Source organism: Parasteatoda tepidariorum, chromosome 1, assembly GCF_043381705.1.
Source record: "Parasteatoda tepidariorum isolate YZ-2023 chromosome 1, CAS_Ptep_4.0, whole genome shotgun sequence".
NCBI lineage: Eukaryota > Metazoa > Arthropoda > Arachnida > Araneae > Theridiidae > Parasteatoda > Parasteatoda tepidariorum.
This window is the reverse complement of record NC_092204.1, coordinates 42361733-42379068: the sequence shown is the minus strand read 5'-3', so window position 1 is coordinate 42379068 and position 17336 is coordinate 42361733. Positions and strand designations below refer to the sequence as shown.

At 27.8% G+C, this 17336-nt stretch overlaps 1 protein-coding gene across 12 annotated transcripts in view; it reads left to right on the top strand.

Annotated features, from left to right (window-relative positions):
- The window catches only part of LOC107436145 (GTPase-activating Rap/Ran-GAP domain-like protein 3), a 563687-nt gene that overhangs the window by 413098 nt on the left and 133253 nt on the right, over nucleotides 1-17336 (top strand). For 2 of the 12 annotated variants that reach the window (XM_071179199.1, XM_016047735.4), the window contains exon 1: nucleotides 13869-14690. The exons of 9 other annotated variants lie outside the window; for them this stretch is intronic. In XM_071179199.1, coding sequence (XP_071035300.1) covers nucleotides 14440-14690 — 251 coding nt within the window. In that variant the 5' untranslated portion in view covers nucleotides 13869-14439. Of the gene's footprint in view, nucleotides 1-13806; nucleotides 14691-17336 lie in introns of those variants that run through there. One more of the 12 variants, XM_016047728.4, reaches the window with a different exon arrangement.

Genomic DNA, 17336 nt, shown 5'->3' with positions numbered 1-17336 from the left:
TATTAATATACGTGTCCAATACTGATCTAATAAGGACATGTGTTAAAGATGCATTATCGTGAGATGTAGGAGTAAAAACAAAAATATATGTTTATTATAATTTTTTAGAGATCATTGATAAGTGGTTTCATCAAATTTAAATGTCATTGTAGTTAAGTGTTTAAAGTATATAATTAACATATCTTGATTATCAAACAGTTATATTTTTTAATTATAAATAGTTGCTAATTATTAATTATAATCAAATTTTAATTTCTATGAATTATCAATTACATTATTCCTTACGTATTATAATTAATTATTATTATTGTTTTTAATTAATTATTATTTTTATTAATGAGCATAATTAATAATAATTATAATACTTAATAACTAATACTTATCAATTGCTAATTATTAATTATTTATTATAATTAATAATTAATTAAAGTATATAATTAACATATTTATTTATTACTAGCCGCAAAGGCGGCCAGCTGTCCGCCACGCTAAAGGTTTCCACAAATAAAGTTTTTTAAAACATAGCAGGAAATCTGAAGATTAGTGGACAATTAAAGTGTTTCTGTCCTGCAATTTTGTCTTCATATCCAGTTCTGCTGCAGATGTGTTATAGCTCTTGAGGATGTTTGAAATTATATAGCTACAACGCTTAAGAAAAAAAAAACTAAAATGCTAAATACATGAAAAGAACACGAAAACGAATAAATTTTTTATGGTATCAATTTCTATTTCTATATAATTTTTTATGGTATCAAATTCTATTTCTATATCTGTTACGTCAAGCACTCAGGTATTATAATTTGATCTAGTTGTGCTTGTATAATTTTGATCTAGTTGCGCTTTCTACGTCATTTTGTTAACATCGTTTGGTTTGTTATTTAACATCGTTTGGTTTGTTATTTCTAAGTTAACTTTCAAAAAATTGGCTGGCATCAGCATTTTTATTCTTTAAGTTGTTTATTTTTTCTTTTGGAATTCGTTCCTTTTTAGCGAAATGTTTTTCAACCTAATCGAATTCTTTGCCGACTGTTCTCTGTATATATAAAGAAAATAAAGTAAATATTTTTAAAGTGTTGTGAAAAGAATTTTTAGTTGTACAAAGTACTACAATATCGCTACAAAAATTATCGTCTTCGCTTAAGAAAAAAAAAAATAGAGCGTGGAAAGAAGAAGAAAAACTTATTATAACAATTATGAACAGCGACAAATATATCAAAGCGAAGCGTTCTATTTACGTATCGAATATGTTGCCACATTTTTAATACAAAAGTTAAACTTTTCTCCACTTTAATAAATGTAAACTAATGCGAACTTTACAATTAAATTATTAATTCCTTCGTATATTATTGGTTTAAGTTGTCGAAAATTAATATTTCAATTGTAAGGTTCGCATTAGCATACATTTATAAGAGTGGGGAAAAGTATATGCATTTTTTAATAGTTTTTTGAATATGGCTCTTTGAAGACGAAAAAGCATAGATTTTCTTACAAAATGACTGATAACTAAAAAACTAATCCAAATTTTTGAAAAAGAAAAAAAATACTTCTTCATTATGTCAAAACACAATTATGTGCCGAGTTTCGTGCCTGGGCGAGGCTTCTGGGGCAATATATTGTGATTACAGAGACACACACACACACACACACACACAGCCGCTTTTATTATTATGTATAGATTAATATAAATTATTTATAATAATGAATTATAATTAAATGACATAATTTTAGTTTATTTACTTAAATTTCGTAATATTTATTATTAACTGTTAATTATAACTACGTATTAATAAGCGCCTATTAATAATTAATTATATTATCATACATAATTATAACTTGATATGTATACATTTGATTTGAATGCATTCAAAATATTACGTTACCTTTTCAGACTTGAAGTAAACTTTCTGAACACTACAAGTTACTATTTACAATCTGATTATCATCATTAATTTATCACCAAAATAAAAAAATAAAAAATTTAAGAAAAATCTGGCTATGAAACATACATATCTGATTTATTTAAAAGCATGACTTACATTTTAAATCGTTCGTCTTTTATTGTTTTTCGCTTACCGAAACATTTGCATAGTTTTTCATTGTCACTGTACCTAATTTTACCCTACTGCAAGAAATGTGTTTTAACATCTATCTAATTTATGTGAAATCAGACGTGAAAAAAAAAGTTTAAATCATCAGTCACCCAAAACGATAAGATTTGTCTAAGTCATTTTCTTGTTTAGACATAACTTAACGATGTGAATAGATAAAAGCTTTTGTTGACAGTTCTTTTAGAAAAATATGTGACGTTTAATGTGTTTTAGTTATAAGAATTGTAATAGCACAGTAAAATGATAAAATCTACCCTAACTTCTCCTATAAAACCTTTGTGTGCGATAAAATTTAAAAAAATGAATAATTTTAGCTGTGCAATTTCAAAATTTCGTGAACTTAAGGTAATTTATCAGTCTCTAAGTTCAGTAAAAAAATGTTAACGCTAGGTATAATTTTTGAAACCAATTTTCATATAAAAAGAAATCCGAACTTCGCTACCATTTGAGATGAGAAATTATTAAAAAAATGTAAAGATTTATTAATTTTTTTAAAATTTCTCATAAGCTTTCCCAATTTAATTTTGCTTCTCCGGATTTATTTTGAAACGAAAGGCAACAAAAAATAAAGTATTGTTAGATACCTTGAAGATTTTATTAAAAAAAGTTACTTTCTTAAAAAAACAATAATAATAAAAAGGAAAGCAAACAAAACAAATATATTTTCTTAAAAGAAGTCGTCATAATATATATCTAGATTGAAAAGAATCACGAGAAAGAAAATGAAATTTCATTTTTAATGTTCTTGGCTTAAAAAAGTCACGAAAATTTAAGTCGTAGGATTGAAAGCTTTCCGAAAAAGGAACCTAAAAAATAAAGGTTTTTACGTATGGTTTATTTTAAATGCTTTTTCTTTGGAAAATTTTAGAAGCCAAAAACTGTTTATTTTCATAGAAATAATGATGCTCTAAGCTTATAATAAGAAAAGTAAATTTCTATATTTATTATTTTTTAATTAAAAAAGTTTAATTGCAATAATTATTAAAGTTAAATTCATTAATAATTGTAAAAAAATTCTGAATACGTCCATTAAACGAGATAATTATTTTTAAAGTGCACAAGCATTTTATTTTTATTTTTGCAGTGCTGAGCCTTATTTATCTTTTAGTTTATTTTTTATTCTTGAACTTTATTATTTCCAATAAACTTATTTATATTTAATACTCATGATCAATATCATTGGTTTAAAACTAGTGGTTGTCATAGCAGGTCATAGTTAAAAGAAAATTGAATAGAATTTATATTTATCATATTGAAAATGTAAAGAGCTTGAATATCAAATTTTAAGGAAATATTGTTTTGAAATGGTAGGAAGTACCATTCATTGTTTTTTCATATTTATGGCAAATTTTAAAACACTAACGCGTGTACCAGTTTTACAATCATATATATTAACGCAAAAACCCTTTAATTTCTCAATGATAATGATATCAGAAAGTTCTATACACTAATACATTTCAAATTTTTTCGGAATATATTTCCTAGTTGCAGTGAACTAGGGTTTCAAAATGAACTTATTTTTTAAAAAAGAAATGTCTACAACGCTTGGAAACAATATCAATTAATTATCTGTTCAGGTCTCTTATGTGTTGGGAATAACTTAACTGTATACAAAAATGTTTCAAGTCATTTTACACCAAGTTTAATGAATCACAAATAAATATTTAATGTGTAACATTTTTCTATTAGTAAAAAAATTGGTTGTTTTTAAGGAAACTACATGGCATTTACGAAGAATTAAAAAAAAACAATTGATAAATCTGATATTTTATATTCCACACTCTAAATTTAAAAAAAAAAGTAGTTAGCTGTTAAGATAAGAAAATTTGTTTTAATCTTCGACAGAAACTTTATGGTCTCTGAATGCTGGACATTTTAAGCACTTTAAATTACGTATACATCAATGGTAAAAAATATCTTAACCTTTTGGCTACGGGAAATGTATGATAACTGTGTTGTGGTGTTACTTATGCTACTTGCCAGCATCAGAAAGCCTGCTTAAAAAGCAAGCGAATTTTTAATGCAGAGGTGAGCTTCTTGTTTTTCCTGTGGCGCCATCTATAGCCAAGAATACGACTTTTAGCCGCACAAACATCACAGCCAGTTTTTTAGGGAGGGCTCAATCATATCCCATTCATTCATGCACATATCGTAATTTTGATCTGAATCAGAGAACTATCAATCTCAAATTCAGTACCTCCATAGGTATTGATTTGATATGGGAACTTGGAGTACTTCATGACCCAGACAGGTTTAACGAGTACCAGTTTTTATTTAATACACGTGGATTCTTCGGCCGGTTGGATTCGAGCTCCCGTTCTCACGAAAACGAATCCAACATCCTAGAAACAAGGCCCTCAAGGTGTCTCATAATAACTGTACAAGCAAAATTTCTAGACACATGGCAAGTGTAATTTACCTAAATGCTCATTGGATTTCCACTAAAAGCGCAGAATTTAATGATAATCTACTTTTCCCACGTATCCTGGAGGTCACATCCCATTTACCAATCATGATGCTCAGACCTCGCATAAGAACTATAAAAAGCCACTCCTCTACCCACTCAGAAGTGTAATTTATCACTGCAATCGATTTATTCCCACTACTGATATTAAAAAATTCCATACGCGACTGATTATTATATAATTTACTCTACCCTCACAAAAATTGTAGGTGTTTTTGAGGTTGTTTTAGGCTTATTTGAAGTTTACTTTAAAAACACCCTTAAAAAATCAGTCTCCCAAGGCTAATAATCGAAAAGCATGATGTTTTTATGAAGCTAATAGAAATCTACCTTAGAGCAATCAGTTTAGAGAAGTTATTTTTTCTACACTTCAAGCAAATAAGCATATTTGAGGTATGATTAATTTCCCAGATACTAACTCAAAGTATTGCTGAGAAATATATCAGGGGTAGATGAGGTTGAAATTGAGGTTTATTGATGTGGTTATTTTTGGTACAAAACATAACCTCATTTTCTACCTTTGGTGTATATTTTTTTACCCCTTTCAACCTCAAAAACACTTCCATTTTGTAAAGTTGGACCTGTTTTTTTCCTCTAACCTCCCAAGATCCTTGAGATATTTTGTTAGAGACGTGAAATACAGTGCCATACTTTTACCAGATCATCACCATACCTATTATCTTACTAGATCTGGGCTTCTTAAATGTTTTGGAATGAATACCATATTATATTTAAGAACATTGCGGGGGACTCCATATGCATTACGTAAAAAAGCTGTCAGTTTCTTTACTCGCAATATACTACATTGGTCATTAGCTTTAACTTTTAATTTTAAGACATAGAGCAATGTGAAAATTTTAAGTAAGTCACAAGCTAAAAAATAAAATACAATAAAAAATGCGTCGGAATGTTTTCGTTTTTTCTTTATTCATATAGTCCTATCTTAATCTATTTTCCGATACAGTATATAAAAATTAATTATAATAAATTAAGGAAGAATCGTAATTGCTAACGATTTTGGTGATCCCTGGTACAGGTCTTGCAATATTTGTCAGGATAGGGAGCCACGGCTTAAGAAATTCTATATGATTTAATGAAAATGATATTAATTATTTACGTGTCATAGTGGTCAAATTCATTTCATTCAATTCAATCTCGTGCAACTACTATACCAGGCGAATCTTCCCTAAAATTGCGCCTGTGATCGGCTGATTTTCTCTGCAGCTAATAAAAAATTCTATATAAGTATAGCCTTCACTTAAGGCTCATTATATCCATAATACCTCCTTAATATCTCCATTGTAAAATATTCTGTAACAGTTATGGAATTTTATATTATATATATATATCCTCCTATTTGCATGTTATATTTAAATCTACTGGGCTGGGATAGTCTGTTTGGTAGGGCATAAGATCCATGTCCAATAAGTCGTGAGTTCGAAATGAGTACAAAATGGTGACTGGTATACACTAAATCGGTCGGGGACACAAAGTCCTCGTTCCCGTAACAAATCAGTACCTCTGGGGGTACTGGATCGAAGATAGATCATGCTGTGGTTCAGGTCAAAAGTATTATCTGCGGATGGATGGATAGTGTGTGGATGTGTCTTTCCTGTAAAATAGGCTGAGAAGTATGTATTTGGTGGAAGTTGAATTATTGGCCGTAGTTAGCGCTACTGGAAAAGAAGAAGCACACCCCTCTGCTTTAAATGATTTAAAAAAAATTGCCTTCAAAGTGTGACTGCAGATAGAATAGCATAAACAAGACTAATATAAAAGTGGAAAGGTGATATTTATATTTTCATTTAAACTTCATTTCACGTACGATAAACCCATCGATTCCAAATCTGCATACTTTTCCGTTTCATACAAAACTCTATGTTAGCAGAATAGTTTAAAATATGCAGTTTTTGGGGCAATAATTTTTAAATTAAGCTAAATTTGTTTTTGCACTTAAAAACCATTTAAATTTTATTAAATGTAATTTTATTAAATCTGAAAAATTCTTTTGTTTCCATACAATAGTTAACTTCAATTAAAGTCTATATTTACTTTTAACCATTTGTCAATCAGTATTCCAAATTTAAATTATCTGATCAGTTGTATAGTTTTCAAAGCTTTCATATTAAATGAGGTCAAGTTTTTAATATCTAAGAAAATGTAGTTTTAATAATACCTATTAATAATTCCTTAAGAGGGATTAATGTGGCATAGTTTGGAGATTATAGCTGAATCAGCTTTTACCCTCATGACAATTAATTTTGATAACGAGGCCAAGCCGTAATTGTCATTTCAGTTAAACACACAGACCTTTTCCCCAAATTTAATATTCCATATTTTAGAGAACGACTGATATTAAACAAATAATGTAAAATGTGCATTTCTACTAAGCACAGAATTGAGTGATATTTTTCAAAACATTTTGTTATCTGGATCTAAGAATGAAGTTTATATTTATAAGCATGTGCATCTATTAGTTTAAGTTGCATGTATTAGGCTAAGTTTCATACGTTTTTTTATGCCAATGTTTCGATGCATAAATTTTAACAATAAATTTGAGAAACATTTAGTTAGAATTTTTTACATTTTAAACAATAAAGATATTTCATCATTTCAACTTTGACATGATCAACATTGATTATGTAAAAGTTATAAAAAATCACAAAATTTAAAGAAAAAATCTTAAATTAACCCAAACGACTTAATATGTGTGCTTTATCGGATAATTAGCAGTGCCCTTTGCACCTTTTACGTATCTCAGAAAAACAAACAATTATTGATACACGTCACATGAAAAAAAAATCTTCCTGTTTAGGAAATATTAACATATCAACAAATTGTAAAAATGGCTAACAGTAAACAATGATTTTTTGTGACATTTTATCGTTATGTAAAAAAATTGGGTAGATTTCCGTGTCATGATCTGTGGCATAATAATCGCCAAGTCTTGGGAACTTCCAGGCAGTGGCCCGGGATGAAACTGAAAAAAACATCACAGAAAGGGACCAACTGGAAAGGTATAACTCGTAACCACCCCCGAGAAAACATCTACATGTCTTTTTTTTTAAAAAAATTGCAAGTTTAAAATCTATTTGGCACCTTGGCGATTGTAGTTGGTGCGACATATCACGACACGTAAATATCCCCAAAAAATTTGAAAGTATAGTATAAGCAAACTTACTTTAATTACAAATTTATTTAACATTAATGGTTACGTATCACCATTTTGTTATGCTAAACCAACAATTTTCTTTATTTATTTTTACGATCTGAACGATGTAATTCTTGACTTTGAATTTATCTGCTAGATGGCATCATAAGCTACATTTGTAATTAATTTTTAGATATTCTCCTTAATACTATTTTTTATGAGTGATTGGGTTACAGTATCAATAAATCATCTTAAGGACTCTTTTAATCAGAGTCCAACTGATATATGGGAAAAGTACAAAAACAGTATTTTCTGTTGCGTGTTAAACTGTTCAATCTCCAGCTTTTGGATGTGAGTCAACTAAACTTGTTCATAGACTTGTTCATAGATGGGGTTACAGTATCAATAAATCATCTTAATGACTCTTTTAATCAGAGTTCAACAGATACATGGGAAAAGTACGAAAACAATATTTTCTGCTGCGTGTTAAACTTTTCAATCTGCAGCTTTTGAATGTGAGTCAACTAAACTTGTTCATAGACTGCAAAAGATTGTTGCTGTATGAAGGTTATTTCGAGAAAATCCTTTTATGGCTCTTTTTCGATTTTTATATCTGTTGCGAGCTTGAAACTGTTACTAATGACTCTTGGTCAAGTAGTCACTATCATAATACTTATAATATCATATACTTAGACTATCATAAGACAGCGATATCTACGCTTACTTTGAAAATGGCGCAAAACGTCAATATGAAGAAAGGCCAAAGTTCTACGAAAAAAAAGCGACTGTGGTCTAAATTTTTAATACTCAAAAATTTACTCCAATGTTGCATTTATTGGGCTCATAAAAATTGCGCAAATTGAGAAAAAGGCAGTGATTTTGATAATTTAAATCTAAGTGGAAAAATGTCGCCAAAATGGCGATTTTTGATAAAGTTTAATGACTTTTAAAATGCTTAAGTTATTTTTGTGTTCTAAAGCCCAGATAATTCGTAAAGGCAAGATTATATATACAGTTTAAAATCACTGCATTACTTCAAGTGTAAGGCATTTAAACTATGACTTTTTAATTTTCCTTGGCGACAGAGCTTCAAAAAACAGCGCTATAATTTCAAGTTAGCAGCATTAACGTGCTTTTCAACTAAACTCGAAACTTAGTGGCAATAAATAAATATTGTGAAGCCGAAGGCGAGATTTGTTATCTTTTATTCTTTGTATCTTTCAATCATTTTTTAAAATGCTTGGTCATGTTTAGAACATGCTGTTAATGACTTTTGAATTTTAATTCGCAAAACTTCATGGATAAGGTCATGTTGCTTGCATTTTAACACGATCTAAGATTGAAAAAAAATGATTCTCAAGTTATATTTTTAACTGAGATTTGTCACAAGATAGAATGAAAAAAGATAAAACTCTCTTTCGACTATGTTGAGTATAATGAGGGAGGCGTTTTCAATTTTCTAAATGTTTAGTTTTACGCTCAATAAAGTAACGATGATCTGCTAACTTATTTTTAAATTTTGATCTATCTAACTAGGATGTTAAGCTCACGTTGAATTTTAACACTAACGATGATTAAAATATGTCAGAAGCAATAGTTCTGCAATTTATTTAAGATTACATTCTGCCTAGTTTAACGAGATGAAAATTCAATTTAGTTATTGATCTCTACTAAATCTCAAACTTTGAGCTGGCTCAGATCCAAGTAAATCTCTATGTCGCCAGTCTGACTAGTTTTTGAGACAAACAGTTTCTATAGAAAACTATCTGTATTCATTGCAGCATTTAAAAATAAATCAGAATGCAATTACAATGAAATATCTAAAAACATTTGACATTTTATTGCAGAACATTAAAAGGAGGCAAACTTTAATAATCTTAGATTATATATAGCGACTTAAAGTTTCAAGATATTTTGTTTAAAGATTAAGTAAAGGAAAATATAAGTATATTGCAGAAATAGTGAAGCGATTTAAACACTAACCTTTAAAATTGACGAATAAATGAAAAAAAAACTGTTAAAATCTTTCGTAAATATAATTTTAATTTTAGAATAATATCCTTTGATGCTTAGAAAAACATATTTTCATTACTTTAAAATTTAAATGAACTCTAAAGATTCAATATGCATCTTTTATATTGAATTTTCAGTTTTATTACTTCTTCAAAACAAAAACAAAATCTGAGTTACGTACCTGTCCGCAATAACAATATCAAAAACAAATTAGCTAATTCTATTCAGCGTAAGCATAGGAAGGATTAGTAATTATGAAAGAATGAGAAATAATTTTCAGTGTAGTTAATAATGTTTATAATACTTTTAATATTTTTTATAAACAATGAAAAAAAAGGGCCACCTTGAATAATTTTTGATCTAATAGTCAGATCTTCATGCTTTAGGACTCAATCTTAATGGTTCAAGGGTGTGACTTAAAATATGCTAATTAATTAGTGCAAACGATATTTGAAGTTACGAAAATTTTGCCAAATTTATGTAAAGCTGCTTCCAAGCAATCATTATCCACGAAATAATAATGCACTTGATGCTATTTCAAAGCAAAAGTTTCCAATAATACTATAATATTTCGTAAAATTTTTCTAAATTGACTTTAAAATAAGCATGCTTTACAGAATAATATCATAGTTAATACTTCTTTTAATGCTGCGAATTATTGCTGAATTTCGTTAAACCTGTTATGAAACTAGCACTTATACAAAATAATTTAGGCAGACACAGAAATTATTTCCATTACTGTAAAAAAAATTGGTGCTATCTGCATTTAAAATGGCTTTAACATCTTTGAACTAAAATTTAGCTTAAAATTACAATTCAAGATAGACAATTATTGTTTTAATTATATAATATTTACCTTAGTTTTCCTATATTTTGATGCCTCAGTATTGTAAACAAAACACCATGAATAAAATTATTATTTTAAGCCAAGTTTGAAATTATCTGAAAATTACAAATGCATTCTTGAAAAGTAGGAAGTTTCTCTGAACTATAACTTGTTAAGACATTTCATCCTAACCATTTTATTAGAAACCCACTTTCATTTGAATTTGTACTTCTGATATTAGTATTCCAGAATCAAATCTATTGCAGTTCATACCTCAATGTCCTCAACATATTTGGTCCTTTGGGTGGTTTCTACATGGCGAATCCTTCTGATCCCATTTCGAACTTCGAACATTATGATACTTATGTAAATTGTAATTCTGTTCGAGAGACCACGAGTGGTATTTCTAAGTTTCCATGATAATGTGAAAATGAGGATAGTTATGCTAAACAGGAACTGGAAGTGATGGTTTCACGAATACTTATTTCCAGATGTGGCAGTTGCTGTCGCTTTTATTTAAACAAGTTTTATTTAACCATATGTTGGTTTAAGAAAATTGTTAGAGTTATGCATGAGATTTGCTCACAATTTCCAGTGAACAAACTTAATCTTTATCAATATTATTACATTAAGATATTTGATTAATTATATTTTAAATCTGTATCTCTTTATGAAAGGAAAAGGTCATAAAAGGAAAACTCATTGATGGATTAATATTGTTCTTTACGAAGAATAGCAGCATTATCTCCTCAAAAGTTTTGATTTTTTTTGCAAATAGTGTAATGCAGAATCGAATCTAAGTAAATTTTTAAATTTTTTTTTAATTTCCAATGGCAGTTCATACCTCAATGTCCTCATACCTCATGTCAACAATAACAGCATCCATAAACATCTAAAAAAAGAACACAAACAAAAGATGCTGCAACAGAGTCTATTAATCACGACATGTCTCTAGCTTCTCAATAGCGTTCAGTGATAGAATTCCTGCAAAGTGCAGAGCAGCAGAGAAGATGTGTGGAGTCTATGTCCTCACCAGAACTTTTTAAACACGTTAGAACGCTTTTAAAAAATAATCACTAGCAATTTATTTTTGCAGCAAGCAAAGATTAGATTATGAAATAAGTAAATCAAGATAAGTAGATAATCAATAAATCAAAGAAGATTCATCGAGGATGATTAGATAAATTAATCATTTTCTTGGAATTTACATAGTAAACAGTATATACTCGGAGCGAAGAATTATATACTAGTACACTCTCATTAAAACTGACTCCAACTTAACGCATCTATCGTTAAGTTTTCAAAGATTCTATGTAAAAATAGTTTATTTAAAAATATGTATTACTTTTAAAATGCGATACTTTTAACTTTACTATACAATTGCTTTTAAATTACGAAACCCAAAGCAAGATTTAAAAGAAATCTTTCTTACATGTTTAATAAGATTCAATTATACAATTCATTACGTAATCATTTGCTATAATAATGATAGTTCATATAGTAATATTGATAGTTTGTATAGAGTTAGTAGTAAGAGGGAAATTATATTAATTATCAATAATTAATTCAATTTTAGTAAAACTGTAACTGAAGATCACGAAATTGATATAATAAATAAATAATGAGTTAGTAAATAAATAATGTTATAATTTCAGACTTAATAAAGGAAAACATTTTGCTTATAGGTATTACGATTTTGACTTTCCATACATTTAAGTGTCAAGATTTGTTTAATAAAATTGTCTGCTTAAATAAAAATTAAAATAATTTCAGCTAGTAGATTGATAAAATTATAAATTAAAGCTTGTAAAATGATTGGAAATTAAAAAGAGAATTCATTACATTTCCTTCATTTCTTCAATGTTTTCAAAATTTATTTCAAGTACAGAAATATTATTTTTTTTACATTGATAAAAATTCAGCATAATTGTTTTAACGAGATTAAAATATTTTGGTTAATTTCAAAGTAGCAACTCTCATATTAAATTAAGAAATAATCTCTAAGAAAATTACACTTTTGGCTACAATTAAAATATTTATTTAAATTTTTAAAAAATTATTTAAATAGTGTAAAGATTTGGATTATAAAATCGAATTTTGTAATAAAAAATATGTTGAAAGAAATGTCTCATACAATAAATTGACAGAGTACTGAAACTTAAAAGAAAATTAAGCTCAAAAAAAATTATGCATACATATTAAAGAAAATAATAAAAACAATACCAGATAATACATTCTGCGAAAAACGCGTTTTCAAAAAATTAAGAGTTTATTTTAGAAAATTAATTTTTTTAAATGTTTTGTAGGCTTTTTTTTATCAATGAGTTATTTTTTTTTAAATGTCGTTTTTAAAATTTGTTTTTTTCCCCTCAATATTCTGACATTTAAATTTGCAAGAAAAAGCGGATTCAAGGCATAGTTTATTACGATTATTTTAAATCTTTAAAATATGCTAAAAAATTAAAAGCAATATTGAAATTTATAACTCAAAAAAATTGAGAATAATGTTTTGTAAAACTTTGAGACTTTTTTGTGAAAACATTTGATTTTTTCTCCATATTCTAACATTTAATTTTGTATGGAATAGCAGTCCTTAGAAGTAAAGTCCTTATTTGAAAACATTAAATCTTTTACTATTTAGAAATTAAAGATTAAGTTTGAAGCTCATTTTGCATATAATTTACTTTACACTAATGACAGACTAAACGGATATATAAACTTATAATATTCATTTCTTAATGGTACATGTCAGCTGCAACAGATGTTATGTTTACAGATATAAATCTACCATATGTTTGTAATTTAAAATAATATTCCAAGCAATAACCTATATGCTCGCAACGCTGCGTCATGCAAAATTTGAGATATCTTTACTTGTATGATATCTTTGATCAAATCTGACAAGAGAAAGCATTTCTTTTTCATACAAAAATTCTTCACGTGGAAAGATTTCTTTCAGCAGACAAATACCGTAATATGAATCAAACATTTACACCACATCGCACCTGCGATTGACACAAACAGCCTATCGAAATGAAAAACCAGAATTGTATGGAATAAAAAAGAACAAGAAAAATTTCTATTTCTCAGACGATATTTTTCTTGCTTTCATTTCTAAGAAACAACTGCAATCATTTCAACTAAAAGAGATCCACCTGATAAACTGAAGACCGACATTCAAGGCATTGTTTTTTCTTTTTTTTTCTTCCCTGTTTTTCTTTTCGCGCTTTGCCTTCCCCCTGTTGCAGTTTTCTTTCCACTCTCAGTAAAAAAGGGTGTTCTTTCGTCGAAGCGCTGCCGAACGCCAGAAATGCGTTCGATGTAGCAGAGTGCGCACGCGTGGCCGGAGTTAGGGTAGCCTATCTGCAAAGTGATTCAAGGTATTTCACAGTTAAGATTCTAAGCGACGCGGGGAGATACCTGGATTTTCAACCGAAAAAGTAGACACATCTCCTGTTATTTATTATTTATTGCAACTCTAGTGAATCATTTTTTCACCCTTTTCTAGTGGAAAAGAAAAAATATATATCCTCTCTTCTGAAAGCAAAAATAAATAGAGGAAAAAATCTTCGACTTGACTTTTGCACACCTGTGGATTTAGTTGCAATCGTCCAGCGTGACATTTATTCTATATACGAAAATTTTATTCCATCTTTTTGTTTAAATACTAAAGTAGGAATAATTTATTATATATACTTATATATTCGCTAAAAGTCGAGGAAGAGGAAAAATATTCAAAAGTAAGAAAACTGCGCACATTTCTGCTCTTGATATTTCTTCAAAAAAATTGCAATATACAATATGACAACTGTAAAAACTTTGAAATTTGCTGTTAAATTAACTTTTAATATCTGTAAAATTTTCAAATATTAAAAATATGCCATTAAAGCACGGACAGCATCCAAATCCTCAGATTGCAAACTTCAAAGGTTCGTTTCCCAAACGAGACAGATCAAGATCCCTTTGCGTTGATAGAGCAACTCCCTTATTACCAAAATGGGAAGCAAAGGCATCACCCCCCTTTTTAGGACGGAGGGGCTCATCGAGTGGTATTGTTGGAATTTTTCACACAACAAATATGCTACTTTGGTGCCATCCAGCAACTTTAGCAGAATGTGAATCTCCAAGGTAAAACTATATTATTTTATATGTTTATGACTGCACCCCACCCTACGCACATTTTGTAGCAAACAAAGCACATTTATAATTTGCACATATGTTGAAATTAAAAATGTGCTAATTAGAATGCAAATAAGATTGTATTTTATTAAAATCTTTGAATAATATATTTCTTGATTAAGTTGTAATTACGTTTATTTTTTGCATCCATTTTTCACTTTTATAGCAACTTTTTTACTCGTTTTTATCAACTTTCGCAGAATGTGAATTTCCAAGGGAAAACTATATTATTTTATATTATTACTGATTCAACACCATACATTTTGTAACAGACAATGCTCATTTATAATTTGCGCATACGTTGTAATTAAAAATGTACTTATTATATTGAAAATAAGATTGTATTATATTGAAATCGCCAAATAATATTTTTCTAAATTAAGTTTTAATTAAGTTTATTCTTCTACCCGTTTATAACAACTTTAGAAGAATGCGAATCTTCAAGGTAAAAATATATTATTTTAAAGGTTTTTGATTTCAACCATCCTAAGCACGTACATTTTGTAACAAAGCACATTTATAATGTGCACCTATACAAAATTTAAAAGAGCACTTATAGTTTTGATAATAATATTGTCCTATAGTAAAATCAAGGAATAATATGTTTCTTGATCTACTTGTAAATCTGTCGATTTTTTCTATACCCGTTAAATAAAAAGTGCTTAGTATCAACACTATAGCAATAAAAAGACATTATTCCTTTGCTGAAATATCATTGTTGATTCAATATTATTTAAAATGAACTGGCTGAATATCCATTCAAGTAAAATCTTTAAAAAGAGATTAATTAGCACAACACAATTAAGCAAAAAACTAAAACTATATCGACACCACTTTAAATTTAAAATAATTTCAGTAATTTTTCTTGAACCATTCAGTATTTTTCTTGGAACGATTGTTAATACAATAATATTCATAATACATATATAAACGTTATTGAATCAATAATTATCAGATTTATTCAACTTTTTTTAACTTCGAGACATTTTGCTTTTGAAAAAAAAATATCTCAATCATATAAGCATGAAAACTTAATTTTACTTATTTTTCTGAATAATCTAAAAATATGCTGACAAAACTGCCTGCTTTTGATTAATTCCTGACGACATCGAAACACAAAATAGAAAAACAGTGAAAATAATATATTAATCATGTTTGATATTTTTCTTATATGACTTCAAAAAATTGAATTCATGTCCAAAAAGAGAAGCCTCACAACACATTGAATTAGAATTTGCTTTTGCAGTTCTCCTTCTTTATAAGTTATTACGGTTTCACAAAGGGTGCGTATTTCGCTAGATCGCGATAAATTTTCAAGGAAATTAGAAAGTTTTTGCAAGCAATTATGAAATTTGTTTTTCGAAACATAAATTAAGATAATAAAATTATTTTTAATTATTTTTTATTATATTTTACTATTTAATAACAGTCGAAAAATTTTAAATGTAAGGTAAGGAAATTTTTATATTATTTTAAAGAATGTAATTTGATAAGTCAAAATACAAAAAAAAAACATTCTTTATAATGATGTAAAAATTTGTACATCTTACATTTAAAAATTATTTTTACCAATATCAAATAAAATGACAAAAAATAATAAATAATTATAAAAATTAATTTCTTGCCTGTAAGTATCTTTTGATAAATGAAATTTATAATTGAGTGAAAAAAACTTAATATCACTTGAAAAGCTCTCGAGAACTAGCGAAACAACAAAAATTAAAATTAGCATAAAGTAGTAAAAGTTCTAAACCGATTTCCAGACCGAACTATTGGGACCACTTGTCCTAGATTACGACTTTCCTCTACATTTTAAAGGGTCAAAGTTTCTGATCTGTCGATAAAAAGGTATGTTTTTTTCTGATTTCATTACTTAAAATTTCTGCTGCGCAAATATATAGTCATAGCATCGAAGAATTAGTGAGTCCCAGTACGTAAAAATCTGATCAAAAGTTATTCTGCATAATTCGTTTTTTTTTGTGTTGTATATTTATTTTCAATGCATTAATTCTTATTTGAAATAAAAAGTTTCCTTTTTTCGAACAGAAAATAAAAGACTCACAAACAATTTTAATAATTCATATTTTTCTAAATAATAAATTTTATGTTCCGAACAAATAATTAATTCAAATAATATTTTTTAAGTTTAAGTTTCTGAAATCCATCAATTTGTTGGTTTTAAGTAAAAAACAATAGTATCAAATATTTTGTTACCTTTGTTTAACGTTATTATAAACATTGTTAATCAACATTTTAATCTTAAGTGCATGTTTTTCAAATAAATACTTTTTCCATCTCATTACAATGACCAGATATTTTTTAAAAAAAACTTCTACAGAAAAACTCATTTGCTCTATTTGTAATTAGTTTTGTAGCATAAACACCAAATATTTTCAAGAGATTCGTTCTTAGTTATGTGAATCATAAAACATGTCAATCAAACTACGTTTCTTCTTGAAATTTTAAACGATTTCAATAAATCAATGTAATCAATGAAGCTAAAAATGCTATTTTCAAAGTTGTGACCACTCTAGCCTCACCAATAATATTTAATATATATATATATATATATATATTTAACTCGATATGGAAAAT